Source organism: Gordionus sp. m RMFG-2023, chromosome 2, assembly GCF_954871325.1.
Source record: "Gordionus sp. m RMFG-2023 chromosome 2, tfGorSpeb1-WG-v2, whole genome shotgun sequence".
Lineage (NCBI taxonomy): Eukaryota > Metazoa > Nematomorpha > Gordioida > Chordodea > Parachordodidae > Gordionus > Gordionus sp. m RMFG-2023.
In genome coordinates, this window is record NC_088776.1 from 28330329 (window position 1) to 28348143 (window position 17815).

The 17815-nt window shown below is 25.8% G+C and overlaps 1 protein-coding gene across 1 annotated transcript in view; it reads left to right on the plus strand.

Annotated features, from left to right (window-relative positions):
• LOC135924230 (uncharacterized) overlaps window positions 1–17815 on the plus strand; it is a 62269-nt gene that overhangs the window by 38734 nt on the left and 5720 nt on the right. Inside the window, exons 9-15 of the mRNA XM_065459282.1 lie at window positions 747–892; window positions 1287–1563; window positions 1739–1859; window positions 8497–8851; window positions 9113–9230; window positions 9327–9417; window positions 12372–12542. Of these exons, the coding sequence (XP_065315354.1) occupies window positions 747–892; window positions 1287–1563; window positions 1739–1859; window positions 8497–8851; window positions 9113–9230; window positions 9327–9417; window positions 12372–12542 (1279 nt within the window). The remainder of the gene's footprint in view (window positions 1–746; window positions 893–1286; window positions 1564–1738; window positions 1860–8496; window positions 8852–9112; window positions 9231–9326; window positions 9418–12371; window positions 12543–17815) is intronic.

A 17815-nucleotide genomic window follows, 5' to 3' on the forward strand; every position in this document is an offset into this window, starting at 1 on the left:
TATTATTTATGATTTAAGTTTTCATATTCAAAATTTCTAAGTGCTTCATTATGGTCTGATCATCTGTCGAATAATTTTTATTTACCTAAGAACTGTATTCTCAAAATTTGTCTTGTTAAATAGATGTTCAAATTGCTATGCATATAATTATATAAAGTAAAAGTTGTGAATAAAAATTTTGATGTATAAAATATTATAAAAATAATTTAATATTTTACCATAATATATGCATATATATTTATGCATAATTTTCAAGTTTTGTGTGTAATGAATTATATCAGGTCAATTTAGCGAACTCGAAACACTTTTTAGCGAAACTTTTATCGCAAATGAATTTCAGAGCGAAGGTATTCGCGAAACTAATTCCTCCAAACATTTATAGCGAAGGCAATATCGCGAACTCATTATAGCTAATATATTTCCGCGAACACTGCATACAATTTAGAGCTAATACATTTAGCGAAACTTTTATCGCGATTTATAGCGAATTTTTACTGCTAATGTATTTGCGAGAAAGAAAGATAGGAGTCAAAGCAATATTTTTGATCGATAGAAAAACGGAGCAACCAAAAACATATAAAACCAACTCGACCGTTGACATTTCACTAGACCTTTTATTTACCCCATTTGTCGCTTCGAAACGAATCATTAAATATAATTTTCGATAATTTCAACCCAAATTGTCAGTTCTCAAATTAACAGAAATAATATAAAATTTAAAGATTTTGAAATAAATTTTAAACTAGGTAATAGATCTGATTATTAATTGGCTCGTTAAATATTACAAAAATTGCGAAACATCGTGTCAATATAGACGATTATTTAAAGGAAAGCTGTTTAAAGATTATTGTCAAACACTCGTTAAAACGCTCAATGTCTTAACATACGTTCAGTAATTACATTTAAATTATATTATGCATGATATTATTCATTTTGAAATTTATTCAAAAAGCTTTAAAATAAAATATTTTATTTGATAATTTTTTTTTACTATACAAATTATGACATGGTGATTATATTAAAACGATAATTCTTGTTTAATCTAAAGAATTTACAATGAGTACTTATTCCTGAAACACAAATATCTGCTATTTTTTAATAAATTTAAAATTACTTTATATAAAAAATATGTTTTAAAATAAAAATAAATCAGATCATTATATTTAATAAAAGCTTACTGTCCAAATTGGTCCTCTATTAAGTATTTATATACAAGAAATTTATTTTCATATTTGAATATTTATTATTTATTGAAATACTATATTTTTTTTAAACGGTATTTACAGGATTAATAACTCAAACGAACCTACAACAGATGACTCAATATACAACTATAACAATAAAAATGAAATCAAACGCGAAGGGGTTGATCTAAACATATTTTATTATCAAAAATTAATGATATTTTTAATCCATTTGGTTAACTATAATCCAAATAATAATCGTGACTCCTTAGATGTTCTACATGTTTTAAAATCTCTTGACAGTCTTCATAAATACGATGTAAATGTTTACCTAAAGATTAATCTTCTGGCTGTTTACACAATTAAAAATGTATTTAAAGTAAGTTTATGATGATATATAATTCTTTAAAATCAGGCATATTATATGAAAATCTAAGTAGAGAGATCAAGGGAAAAAATATGAAATATCCCGATGGTTAAGATTTTTTAGGACTAACGAACGAGTATTATGTGATACTTATTAAAAACAATTGTTAAATAATAATTTATCAAAGAATATGATTCTTAACAACGATCCTAAAATTGCTTCGGAAGTTCGCACGTCAATCTTAAAGAACGTTTTAGAGGAATCTTTAAAATCAATCCGTTCGCCAGTTCAGACAGCCATTTATTACGGTACTTGCAAGGATGGGATAATTAAAAAATTTTATAATCAAAGTCCCTTTAGATTTATTAAATATTATATAATCTTATAAAATTAGTTATATGTATAAAAATTACAATAAAAAATAAATACAGTGTTGTTTGCTCCTTTTTAAAAAGATCTAGCTCCCGCTTTCGCTACTGAATTTTTAAAAAGAGCCCGCTCCCTCTTCAAAATATAAAAAAGAGCGTTGCATCTTAGCCGCTCTTTTGAATTTAATTTTTATTATATAAATAGTTAGGAAGAAGCCTTATTTTAATTTTAATAATTTAGCTATAACTTGTCTAATTTGGTATTTCAATATTTTGAGCGATACAATTTTAATAAAATTATTATAAATGAAAACAATATTATATATATATGACTATGAGTATCAATTAAATTATATTTAATTTTATGGGTCATTCAATTTCAACTATTTCAAACCCAACGATGCCCAAATTAAAGAAGTGCCTACTTTTAATTTATAAATCTAAAAATAACTATTTCTGTTTTAAAATATCAACCTTTTTTCACAAATAAAAATTTATTCTAATAAATTGATTAATTATTTATTATTTGTTTAATAGTCATAAAACTTAGTACCTTACCTTCATAGCACACGTCTTGTTTTTATTGTAAAATTAAAGAATTATGAAAATTTTCACAAGTTTTTTTAAATTTTTAAATATATCCCGTTTTTATCGTAAAATTAATGAATTATGATAAAAATTCAGACGATCATTTATTATTTTTTTAATAAAAAAAACAATTAAAATTACGCCAATTGAACGAAAAAAGTATGCAATTCTTAAAACTTTTGAGTAATGAAACTGAATTATTATTACAAAAAAAATTGCCACCAATATGCAGACAATTTTTTATAAAAAAAATTTCCCCGTGATTCAGTGAGTTACCCTTCTTTGTATATAAATTTTTTTTTAGGAATTCTTTTGTGAATTTTTATAAATAAACGGAATTTTAATATGAGAATTATCATATTCGTAATTTTTTAAAATTTTACACCATAGGGTAAAAATATAATTTATATTGTAAAGATATTAAATTATAAATTTAATGAAGATGTTCCTTGGAAAAATGACAATTATTATAATCGGTATTTTTAAACATTTTATTTTTTTTGACGCTAATGGGCAAAAATAGTATTTTTAACATGTTAAATTAAAATTTCAATTAAGATGTACCATATGAAAATGACAATTGTCATAATCGTTATTTTTATAATTTTTTAAATTTTTTGACGTAAATGGGCGAAAATAAGTATTGCTAACATGATAAAATAAAACTATAGTGAAGATGTATCTTAGATACGTGATAATTGTTATGATCATTATTTTTAAAGTTTTAATGGGTAAAAATATAAATTGCTAACATGTTAAAATAAAATTTCGGTGAAGATGAACCATACATAAGTGATGTCATAATCGTTATTTTTAAAGTTTTTTGAATTTTTTTGACGTCAATAAGTAGAAATATAGATTTTAAGTTAAATTAAAAATTTAGTAATGATGTACCATAGATAAGTGACAATTATCATAATCTTTATTTTTGAATTTTTTTGACGCAAATGGGTAATATATCAACCTGTTAAATATTTAGTGATGATGTACCATAGATAAGTGACAATTATCATAATCGTTATTTTTAAAGTTTTTATTTTTTGACTTAAATGGGCTAAAATAAGTATTGCTAACGTGTTTAAATAAAACTTTATTGAAGATGTACCCTAGATAAGTGACAATTGTCATAATCGTTATTTTTTGAATTTTTTGACGCAAATGGGTTAGAATATAGATTGTAAAAATGTCAAATCGTTATTTAACTTTATTATTTTTTTTGAGAAATGTGTTGGTACCATATGGCGAAACAAATTAAATGGAAATTTTATGTCATAATTGCCCCTTTTATCCTTCTTAAAATTTGATAAAAATACGCAAAGTGATTACTAAAGAGAGTTGTAACTCATGTTAAATTCTAAACTTCTAATATATGGATTCACAATCTTATTCCTTTATTTAATAAATTTTAATTCTACATCTATTATAATGTAAAACCCTGAATTCATAGTTAGCCAAAATTTTGTGTACTCACGGCGAAATCGTGCTGAGTCTTCAGAGTAAGATTTTTTTGAAAACTTAAAACCATATTAATATTATTTTTTAATATGATACAATCAACATCCTATAAATTTTATCTTAAGATTTTGAATTTTATAAACCTACAATCTATATTTTATAACCCATTTGAGTCAAAAAAACTTTAAAAATAACGATTATGATAATTGTCACTTATCAATGGTACATCTTCACTAAATTTTTAATTAAACATGTTAGCAATCTATATTTTTGCGTCAAAAAAAATCAAAAAACGTTAAAAATAACGATTATGACAATTATCACTTATCTAGGAAACTTCTTCATTGAAGTTTTATTTAAACATATTAGCAATACTTATTTTAAACCATTTTCGTCTAAAAAAACTTTAATAATAACGATTATGATAATTTTTTCTATGGTACATCTTAATTTAAATTTTAATTTAACATGTTAAAATACATATTTTTGCCCATTAGAAAATAAATTTAATATGTTTATAAATACCAATTATAATAATTGTCATTTTTCCAAGGAACATCTTTACAATATAAATTATATTTTTACCCTTTTGTGTCAAAAAATCTTAAAAAATTACGAATATGACAATTGTCACATTAAAATATTATCATTAAAAATATCATATAAAATAACATAAAAGAGTTTAATATAAATATTTTAAAAAAATCACCTCTTTATATATTTAAAAAAATTCATAATTTTACAAAAATGATTAAAAAAATTATAAAAGATTTCACCTAAAAGATTGTTTATTTATAATAAAATTCACAAAGAATTCCTCAAAAAAGATTTATTTAAAAAGAAGATTTAAAATTTTTATCAAATCAAAATATGTTCAAAAAATATTTTTTGCTTAAAATTTTGGCGTGAAAATCACTAATAAATTGTAACAAAAATAATATTACAATAGCAGCATATCATTTTTTTTATTAAAAAAACATAAAATAAATAAATCTATTTTCTTTATATCTTCATTTCATAATATGATAATAATTTAAATAAAAAATATTAAATCATATAAATATGTTTATTTGTTGATAATGGGCCATTCCACGTCAAATCGATCACGATTCGGCCGACCCCTTTTAAAATTGTTAAAAATTTCTGGAATTATTTAGATAGGTAAAAGAGTGAGAAAGCCGTTTATTTTAGCTCGCTAGCACACCTGGTTCTCGAGATATAGGGGCTCAAAGGTACAAAAAAGAGCCACTTTGGAATCTGTAAAATTTTTAAAATGCTTATATCTCAAAAACTATTTATAGTAAAAAATATTATAATATATCATTTTGTAGGTAAAGAAATTCTCTAATGGGCTAACAAAGAATAATAAATTTTGGCGCCTTTATAGGCTTTTAACATCCGGTTTACCTAAATTGCTTTACCTGTATTTTTAAGCAAAATAGAGTTTGTTTTTGAATTTTTTTTATTTAGACACCTTTGTTAAATATATATACAATATCGCTATCGACTCCAAAAATTGATAAAAAAAATAGATGGCGTTCTATGAAATTACGGATTATGGTTAAAATTTTGCTGTTAACTTATCAATAACCAGATATTTTCACTTTTTATACTAAAATAATTTGATTTTCTATTAAATATACTAATTAACTGAGGAGCAGAGTGGGCATATGCCCATTAGACACTTAATAATGTCACAAATTTCCAATAATAAATATCTTTCATATAATTTTTTTAATTTTTAAGGTATCTATAATTTCATCGAATTTTTCATCATTTGATGAAGATAATGGTATAATTTTAGTCGTTAAAACTTTTTTTTACTCTAGATATATTTTTCTTCGAATATTTCTTTTCACATAGGCGTTTTCTTTTAATGAGGGATTCCCCATTTGATTTTAGGGATATATTAATGTTATCAATAGCCTCTTGATTAATTATATGAAGGGGAGAATCAATATCTACATTGTCATTTGAAGTATAAGGAATGTTTGCTAATTTCTGTCGCCATGAAGAGCATATTAACATATCTAAATTGAATGGTAAATTTTTTTTAGGTCATTCAGGGTAGAATCTTTCTTAGATTCTCGCGATAATAAGCATGTCTCTGTAGATTAAATGGGTTGCAACATTTTAATATTTGGTAGGTCCATCTGTGATATAGAATAAAATTTTAATTGATCTACACCTAGAATACACGTTTTTGCACTCTCCAAATCCTGATTGTTATTGGTAGACAGACGATAAAATTAATCTGAACGGACAGGTTAAAATTATTTAGCAGAAAGAGAGATCGTTTTAAACAATTTATTTTGTAAAATATAATCGAATATATGCCCAATAAAATATTCGTTTTTACTGCAGTTGTTATATATTATCGAGCTAATAAGCATTCGCTCGCTAAAAGTAGAGATCTAAAAAATGTAGAACTAATGATAGTGGGAGGGGGCGGTGAGGGCAGAACTGGAAAATTTTATCACAATTCTTATAAACATATCAATATTTTTATTTTCCTTAAGAATAATATTTTCAACCATTAGCGCCATCTATTTTTTTCTTCAATTTTTGGTAAAAATGTATATTATGGAAAAGTCGATAGCCGCCAAGGTTTTGACATCGTATATATATTTATAAAAGGTGTCTAAATAAAAAGCAAAAAAAATTTCGAAAACAAACTCACTATTTTGCTTAAAAATACAGGTAAAGCAATTTAGGTAAACCGGATGTTAAAAGCCTATAATGGCGCCAATATTTATTATTCTTTGTTAGCCCATTAGAGAATTTCTTTACCTACAAAATTATATATTATAATATCTTTTTCTATAAACAATTTTTGAGATATAAGCATTTTAAAAATTTTACAGATTTTAAAGTGGCTCTTTTATGTACCTTTGAGCCCCTATATCTCGAGAACCAGGTGTGCTAGCGAGCTAAAATAAACGGCTTTCTCATTCTTTTACCTATCTAAATAATTCCAGAAATTTTTAACAATTTAAAAATGGGTCGGCCGAAAAGTGCCTTTTTTGATCGATTTGACGTGGAATGGCCCTAATAATAAATTATTTTACTAAAAATAAAAAAATAATAATTTATGCTAGGCATATCTTACGGAATTCTGACGGACGATTAGTCGATGCAAAATTTTCGACTAATTTAGGTTTAGCCTATATTTAGGCTAAGCCTAACTTAGGCGTAGTTTTTAGTCGATTACTTAACACTATATATAAGCACACAAAACAAAATTATATTTTTATCTATATATTTTACTTAAAAAAATTATGCATCAAATTTTTTTATAATCTCTTATTTGCTTCTAAAAGTAGCAAATTTTCTAAATTTGAATCTGAGCCACAACGCCTTTCGCTTAAACCGGTTTAGTCTACTAAAGAAGAGCTGGAAAGAGATATTGTATTTATTGTGGTCTTGTTTGTTAAAAAAAATTTGTTTAGTATATTATATTGCTGATGCAGATAATTATTTGATTGAATCCAAAAAAATCTTCTAAATTATTAGAGGCTATTTTCGGTGTAATTATAAGTATTTTTATATTAGGGTTAATCCATTACAAATCAGCCAGTGTTTCAGGCGACCATCTCAAAAATAAATGAAACTTGGCATGGTAGTTATATATGTTGTAAATTTTAATAAGATCAACCAGATCCAAATATATACGCCTTTAAAGTCAAAAAAATGTGTGATTTCATTAAATCTTATTTAAAAAAAATTACTTAGACTGAACAAATTATATAACATTTTATAGCCCTTGTTCTACATTGGAAAATATCAAAAAAAAATTAAAAATGTTTACATATTTCTGACAAAAATAAAAAATTAGCATTGTTGAGAAGGGAATTTTTTGAATGCTGATATTCGTCAGGAATGTTTATTACCTTTATTATTTTGATCAATTCTTTTTTTAATTTTTATAAATTAAAAAATATAATAACAATTTTCCTTTTTTGAATGGGAATTTTTTTTTGATTGGACCTTCTCCTTATCATAACTTTCTTCTCTGTTGATAAGGATATCATCGATATCCACAATTTGAGAATCTTCATCTATTTCAGAACTAACTTATTTTCAAACATTCAACCTCTTTTAGAGGAGAAAATATTTTTTATAAGATGGAATATTTCATACATTTTAATATCTTCTGTATTTGTCAATAACATATTATGGTCTTTTATAATTTTTATGTTTTATAAGTTGAGTTTAAAAAATGGGTAAAACATAAATATCAACCCGGCTCAACATTTAATTAATTAGTTTTTGTAAATTTAAATAAATATTATATATAATATTTTTATTGTTTAACAAATACATTAATTAAAATTATTTTTTAAACAATTTGTGCAATAAAATTAATCCGAAAAAAGAGCTAGCTGCTTCTCCCGATTTTTGAAAAAATAGCGGAGATCCAGATTTTTTTTAAAAATTGTAGCCCGAGTAGCACTCACTAACAATTCTGGTTAAATAAAATTTGAGAAATATAATTTTAAACTTTGAAATTAATATATTTATTTTTATTACACAGATGTTCTGGACTTTATCGTAACATCATACCTTCCTTACCTATCCAAATATGATTTATCGCATGCTTCTTTAGATAAATCTAAAAACTCTCAAGTTAATACGAATGTCAATGTAGGAGGTATAATGTCTAACAAGCAAAACGAATATTATTACAAAAAGGAAGTGTTTCATTTGGTTACAGCTATTAAAGAGTATATTGCAACATTTATGGTTAAATATAGTTGCATAGATGCAGACCTTATTGATACGGTCATAATATCCAGGTTAATGTGTTCGATTATGCCTCTCATTACTATACCATCTGCTCGCGTTAAAGAAACATGTCTTTTAGTCTTCAGAAAGGCTCTCTTTTCTAGGTTCATACATTTGAGTATTTTTTATATATCACAGGAATTACTTGTTTTCACCGAATAACAAAATATATAATAAATAAAATTGTTTACTAGTATTTAACTTACTTTCTTTAATTCTAACCGGGTTCGAGCCCAAATTTTTAAAATTATATAATTGTAAATATAAATAAATTTATTTACTCATATATAAATAAATAGAATTTAAAATGGCCTTAATCAGGACAAAGCAGGATTACAAAATATTATTTTATATTCTTATTACAGACAGTTACAATGGCGAAAGATTGCTGTTATTGGATTTTGTGAATTATTAAAGCATTTAAAAATCATCACCGAATTGTCGTTCACTCAAATTATTACGAATTCTATTGAAATGAGCCAAGTTGATACATTTAACATTTTTATAGTTTTATTTTTTTATACCTAAAATGTTAATAAACACGCCTATATGTTGTTATTTCATTATTTATATACATAGGTTTGGTGTGCTTCTAAAAACAGTTCTCAAGATAACGAGCAAATTTGCATTGAAATATTGCGTTGTCTTAAAAGATTTCTAAGGCAAAATGGTAAAATAATTACTAATTTCTAGATCATAGATATGTAAATAAGGTTATGATTTAAATGCTATATTTAAAAAAAATAAATTTGCTATGCTTAACCCTTTAGGTTCCCTCATAAAATTAATATGTTGCAACACGATATTTAGTAATTTTTTTATTGATTCTAGTATAATATAATATAAAACACACAAAAAAAGTTTTTTAAATTCAAAATGGCGGCTCTCCCTGGTGGTTTCAAATTCATATCATTGACACCTTATGGAAACTTTCGAAACAGTTTCTATTTTTATTTAGACATAGTGGTACGTTGCATGATCTGCACGACCACCTTGTTCTTCTGGGATTTAACTTTGTACTACAGAAGGTACACCTTCTTGAGGTTCCTGCCTGAGGTTGATGAGCTGAGTTTTTTAGTCTAATTTCTGGAAGGATATAAGCTTTATTATTTTTTCTTTGCATTGATATATAATTATTATCATTATGAATATTATCATCCCTATTAACATTTTTACAGTATGCCAATTCGCTAGCAATTATTTGTCTTCGGAATTCTTTCGATGAGAGTTTATTATCTGTAAGAATATTGTATATTATGAATGAATTGATAATCGCCGCATCTATCAGCCAAAAAAATATTGGTAGTCACCATTTTCGCCACTTTCGCGAAATTTCATATAAAGACTTGAAATGGTCAACAGACCCCATATATTTATTATACATCTTTATCATTATTGGACATTTTACGTCAAATACTTCCCCTTTTTTATTTTTTCTCTTCATAGTATCCACTGATCTCGGATCAATATAATTGGGCATTATAAATACGTCACGATTATCTCGCCATTTAATTATACTTATATTATTTTTGTCACTTCTCCAGTCAAACTCACCTCTTTTTAATTTTGTTTCCATATTCTTTATGGGCAAGTATCTCCTATTTTTGTTTAGTGTTCCGGTAGCATATATACCTTTCTTTTTTAAATCGATCAATTTCAATTTGATAAGGTGTATCCGATTCATAATCATCACTATCAATTTGGTAACGTGTATCCGATTCATAATCATCTTCGGAATCAGTGGATGAGTTGTCTAACGAAGAACCTTCAGATGGAATGTCCAGATAATCATCCATATATATAACAAGCTAAAATTATTGCGAAATGAGTTGGCAAAATTTATCAATTATTTAAAAAAATAAATATTAAAAATATTGTTGTTAAGTGGCAGTGGTTAGTTTAATATACCACATTAAAGAGATCAAAATAATATATAAATATTATTTATTTGAGCAAAAATAAATATTAGAAAGATAGATAAAATAGTGAGGAATATATACATTTAAAAATATTTGATAAATATACTTACTTATAATTAAAATTGGAATTTTAAGAAAAATCATCGTAAAAAACGTATTTTGAAATAAAGGCGCGAAAAAAAAAATTAAAAAATAACTCCTCCACAAACATATGAAAAAGAATATCTTTTAATATATATTCGTGGTGGTTTCATTTTATATGATTAACTCCTTTAGAAGATATAAAGGTTAAAAGGTGGTTTTATATTTGCACTACCGCGACCGAAAGGGTTAAAATGAATGAATGCTTTATTAAATTAGTAGATGATATGATATAAATAACAATGTTAGTTTCTTTTATGTCTTTAATATGCTGAACATATTAATGGTATAGGACTGAATAAAGGTATCACGACAATTTGGTGAAGGTCACGGTCCGGACTGGACCGATATCATCGGACCGGACCGGACCACGGTCCTTAAAAAAAACTATCCAGACCGTGGTCCTAAATAAAAGACCGGTCGGACCGGTCTTTTTATTTGTTTAAAAAACATATTTTTTTTAACCTAATTTAATTTATTTTATCATTTTATTAAATATAAGAGTATTATATAAACAATAAAATTTATCCAATGGTATTGAAGAAAGTGATTTTGTGCTTGCGGAGGGCATATTAAAATTAAGAGTAGATTGTGTTTTTGTGATATTTTCATTTTCATCATTAGAAATATATATTTTATGTTTTATCAGATGTCTGCTTAAGGTACCTAATTATTTTATTAAGAATAAGGTTAAGTTATTTTGACAATGAATTATTCAGACAGTTTCTTAAGAAAAAATAGAACTATATAAATAATAACCAACATATTTTAATAATAATACTGCTTATTTTGATTAATTTGTTGCTTAAAAAATTATAAACAATTATTTTGTTACTTGTTGCTGACGATACATTAAATTTGGTACTGCAGTGAATACATACTCTGTGTTTTTTATTGTGACTATAAGTAAAATGTTTCTTGGACAAACTTATGGTTTTTATATCGTAAAATAAAAATTAACAAAATCTAAAATAACTCATCTAGAAAAATATCATAAAATAAAATATACAAAAAAATCATATTATTTGAATAGTAAAGCAAACTTAAATAATAATAAAAGACCGGTTTGGACCGTGGTCTGGACCGCAAAAGAAAAAAAGACCGGTCCGGACCACGGTCCTCAAAAAAGATCAGTCCGGTCCCGGTCTAAGACCGATAGGACCGGACTTAGTGAAGATAATTTCGCGCATTTTATTCAAAATATTTTAAGAAAATCTTTATAAATTGAAAATAAATATTTTATTATCAAAAATCGGTTCCAAACTATGTTTATATAAATAGATATTTAAGTGAAAGTAATATTTAAATAATATAATATCTTAAAGTCATATTTTTCTAATTATTGAATATAATAAGTTTTATAAATTTATATCTGACTTAAAGAAAAATATTTATGAGGGAGGGGGGTGGGGTATATTTGTAAATATATTCTATTTAATGTGTAACGAGGTTTTTGAAAGTATAAAATATTTAACATTTGGATTTAATTTTTTTAAAATGCAATTTTACATAATGACCAATCTATAGTTATTTACGCTTTACTTTATAATAAAAAATAATACAGATGTTACCGTAAAATGTATCATATATGATTACACAAAAGAGATTTGTGACAAAAATCCTGCTATGCTAAGATTAATGCTAGAGTGCCTTTATGAACACTTTGCAGAATTTCTCAATAATTCACAAGATCCAGTTATATTAAAAATCGAAAAATGCATTAAATATGATAATGGTAAATTAATATTGATTAATATTTGTTTTTAAAAGTAAATTTGAAAACATAAATGAAACTAGAGGTCTGCTAAACCCATCCGTGATCAACTCTGATTACTATAAATAATTTTTATATTAAGTTGGTTCAATTTAGGAATTTTTTACTTGGGTTGGGTTAGGTTGTTTTCTTTGGAAAAATCTTTATTAATTGAATTTAATCAGTGATATATCATGGTTTGATTTGGCTGACCCCTTTCAATATATCCAAGGGATAAAGACAATGAATTTTACTATCATTGCTTCTCTCAAGATTGCGGGAATATTCAGATTCGATCTTGATGGCCCCTGCAACGGTATACACTTTAGAAACTTTGTAAATGAAATACTAAATCATTTGAAGAAGTTAATATGATGAATATGATCTTTGTGATGGATCATGTTCCATTTCATCATAAATACAATCAGAGAATCGATAGAAAGAAGTCCGTATCTTAATCCCATTGAAAATGTTTTATCAATGGAAGGATTTTGTCAAAAATTATAATCCTAATAACCAGAAAGAATTAATTCGTTTTATAGAACATGGAGAGAGAGAAATATCTGAGGATAAGGCAAAAAATTATTTTATAAATATGGAGACCTATATTCCAAAATGTAGAAGAAGGGAAAAGATTAATATAATTGTTTCTTACTATATATACATCGTAATTGTAATAAAATAATTTGATATGCAAAAAATACTAATAAATTTTTTTTATCTACCAGTGAGAAATAAAAATTAAGTGAAAACCTCTCGAACGTTGCACTGCCCTTGAGCTACCACTCTGTTTCACAGAGAGCAAAACGTTGGCATGTCGCATCACAGAGCCTAATATTTGGGATGCGATTACGATTAGGGTTAAGAATTGTGAAAATAAAAATATATAGGTTAATGTGTTCGATTATGCCTCACATTACTATACCATATGCTCGCGTTAAAGAAACATGTCTTTTCTCATTTTTTTATAAAATAATGGTCGGCCCTGAACATAAATGTATGTATGAAGTATGGTAAACATTTATAAAAAATAATACAAAATTTTATAATGCCGAGTCAGATATAAAAAAATAAGCGGAATGAGTTAATATATAAGCAAAAATTACTGTTCCTTTAATAGGCAAAACAAAATAAATTTGACGATTTTAGAGAACTTAGTCATAGTCATAAACATTTTTAAATTCTTGAGGGGGGGGGGCTCATAAACTCCCAACTAGACTCTTGGAGGGGAAAAATATTTAAATAAATTGATAGATATAGAATGCTTATATAGGTTTAAATATCACTTTTAAGTAACTCAAAATGATGTATTTTAAAAGTCAAATGAGACATGTCGGTAGGCAATGACAATTATTAAAAAAATACTAGGTATGAGATAAAGATGTATCAATTTTATTGGTTTCATTTTTTTCTCATTCTTTTAATATTTTCATTTTTCTTCTTATTCCTTTAAAATGGGACCATAAGGAACAAAGGTTAAATAAAGTGTCTTAGAGCAAGACAATACATAATTGGTTTGTCTCAAGATCAAAAATAAGAGGCTGGCAGTTCTTTATACACACTTGATAATAATATCTCTACTGAAGAGGATATTATACTATGTATATTAGATTCCAGTAATCCTGATAAAGTAGGTAGGGAGTAAGACATCAAATAGAAAGTTGCGTAAAATTTATTTTATTTATTTAAAAATTTTAACGACTGAATCTAATAAATTTTACATCTATATATATGTTATAAAATTCAATTTAACGATTTATTTAATCGGTTAATATAAAATAACAATCATTTAAACGACCAAAGAATTAAGAAACTATTAAGTTAATATAATGTAAAGTAAAAGAAATAATAAAATCAATCCGTAAGGTAAATATTAAGTAAGTTAATATATCGTAAAATCAAAAAATAAAATCAGTACGTAAGGTAAATATTGAGGTAATAGACAGTGAAAAAGAAATAATAAAAATCAGTTTGATTATATTAACATTCCACCCTTTAAACAAAAAACCCCGCCCAAGTTCCCCTTGGACGTGAATCTGTTATGTTTAAAATGTAATCTTCGCATTATACGGGTAATGTTCTCTTTCTACTAGGACTTGAAACGTTAGTCATACAATTTTTTTCTGGGCCGATAACATTTCCCCTTTTGTAAAATATACCCGTTGGTAAAGTGTTTTGTTCATGCATAAGAATTTTTCAGTGGTAAATCATTTTCTAAGTTGGTCTAAATGCCCTTAATACACAATTTTTTGTGTCGATTTGGTATATACTTTCTTTCTTTACAATAACGCCTTTATCCCATTTATTTACTCCAAAAGTTTTGTACCAAATTTTTTCTCCAATATCCATAGTTAATTTTTTGGTAAAGTTGTGAGCAAAATGTTGTCGTCTTTTTTGTACTTTAATAAATCCCAATTAGTTCTCATATCGTGATTGAACATAAGTTTTCTTGGGGGAATGCATGTCGTGCTGTTAGGTGTGTTTCGGTAGTTGATAAAAAATTTTAAGAGCGATGTTTAAATCTATATTACTTTGCTCCATACACTTTTTCATGTTTGATTTGAAAGTTTCACCATCCTTTCAACTTGCCCATTTGACTGCTGGTGGTGGGCTGAAGTCTGAAAGTGATGTATGTCGTGGTCTCTACAAAATTTTTTGATGACTTTGAGCCATTGTCTGAGACTATTTGTTCTGGAATACCGAATAAGCTAATTGTTTTGTTTCGAGTCTTAGCAGACTGCTTAGTGCATAAAGATTGTAATTTAGCAAAGAGGTCATCTGGTAAATTGTGGAGTAAGGTAGTGTGGCATTATCGTCATCTTTACTATTATTATTCTTGAAAATAAGTTCAATTTTAGTTATATATGCATGGAAACTCACATTCATATAATACAGTATCATTAGAAAAAGTGGGTTTATTATGATCCACCATATAAGTAATTATGAAAAATTTTTTTTCTTTATTATATATTTTTTAGAAAAAAGAAATAATTAATATGAAATTCATCTTTATGTATTAATAAAATATTAATTTGAAAAAGATAGCAGCTGCCACCATGTTAAGGTAGGCAGGGAGTAAGACATCAAATCGAAAGCTGCGTAAATTTTTTTTTTATACTTATTTATAAATTTTACATCTACATAATTCAATTTAACAATTTATTTAATCGTTAATATAACAATCATTTAAACGACCAAGGTATTAAGAAACTATTAAGTTAATATAATGTAAAATAAAAGAAATAATAAAATCAGTCCGTAAGGTAAATATTAAGTTAATAGACAGTGAAAAGAAATAATAAAAATCAGTTCCGAATATATTAACAAATCCTAATAAAATAATATCCCAAAAAATATAAATAAAACCATTCTATATACGTTTAAAGAAAATACCAATATAATAATGTATCAGGCACATCTTTAATTAAAAATTTTTTCTTGACAATGTACAAACAAAATTAAACGCAACTTTATAGTGCTTTGGCATTAGCTACTATTTTTATGTCAAATTGCCCTTTTCATTTTGTTGAAAATAAATATTTTATCAATTTTTTAAAATTAATACGCCCAGCCTATAAAATTCCATCTAGATATACAATTAGAAAAACATTATTAGATTTGAAATATATAAAGTGACAAATATTATCAACAACAAATACTCTAAAAGATTCTACTCTCATTAGCGATGGCTGGACAAACATTCTTGGAGAGTCCATCACTAGTTTCATAATTATGACCCCAGAACTCATTTTCTTTAAATCTATTTACACAAAATCTAGTGTTCACACTGGTGACTATATCGCATCTCAGCTGATAAAGGTAATTGAAGAAATTGGTAGTAAATACCTTTATTATTATATTTATTGCTGATCATATTGACTTTTGCCTTTGTTGGTAACGATAGATCAAATTTTATAGTCCATGAAAATTTAAATAGCGCTGCATCATTTGTTTTGTAACTAATAACGGAAGCCATTTTATTTTATCATCTAATTGAACTTTTACATAAGCTCTCCCATAATTTTTATTGTATTGTTTCCATATGTAATTAAAGCTCTAAGCATTTTAAGTTTTGGCTTCCTAATTTTATTCCATATTGTTGCATTAATAATGTTTACCTGAACCTGTATCATATTCCATTTTAATTTCGTGATTGTTTATTAATATAATTGTTGGGTGCTGTCCATATATGTAGACTAAACCTCATCGAACGGGAAGAAAAGTAGTAACTATAAATTACCATATATGTCCAAGCCAGGTTTCGGTGTAACGACCATTTTCAGGATTGAAATATATTTTGTTAGACGATATAATATGCGTTATTCATATTTTATATACATTTAAAATTGAAAATAAAATTCTGAGCAATGTTTTTTCTTTTTATTCTCTATTTATGATAAAAAGATTAAAATTATTTATTAAAAGACCGGAATTGTCCATAAAAAATTGAAGTGCTATAAAAAATAGACGAAGCATTTTTTCCAAAATATTTAAACGTAGTTTTGTTTTTTACATATATCTATCTCTAATGTAAAATAGTATTTAAAAAAAAAATCATTAAAATTTAAAAAATCGAAAATATAAGAATTATGAAAAACTCCCGGGGTGCCTATTATCCTTTCGCGTTGCATGTTATAGCGCTTCTTTATTTGTAGATTTTAAGAAATTTTTTATATAAAAATATTAATTGTAAGTAAATAATTAAAAATAAATTATCAAATATGTTTTATTAGGTTCATCTATATTATATATATAACACGGAAGAACTTGTTATCACTTAAAACTGTTATATAATTTACAAAAAATAAGTCAATCATCATTATATTGTCATTCATGGCCTTAGACAAACTAGTGGCTTCTAATATTTTTATAAATTTTGTTGGATTTTTTTATTCAAAATAATCCCTGCTGAAAAATAAATTGAAGAATCTTGGAGCAGTAAATATGGGAAGTGAATTTGTTGGCTTGCAAGCACAAATCAGGTAGCATTTATTAGGTGTTATAGCCATATTCTCATTTTATGTTAGTAATATATGTAATAGTCGAGGCTTATAGCGCTATCTAATAGACTTCTTTTTAAAAAAATGAATCAAATAAAAGGATGGTGATGTGGGTAAAAAAGTATGACTATCAAATAATAGGTTCAGAAAACTTAAAAGTTTTGAAAAATTGGTAAAACGAGATGGTGTGCATGAGAAACTATTTTTGTTTAATGACAAGATGTACTAATACCAACCACTAAAAATGTCTTACGT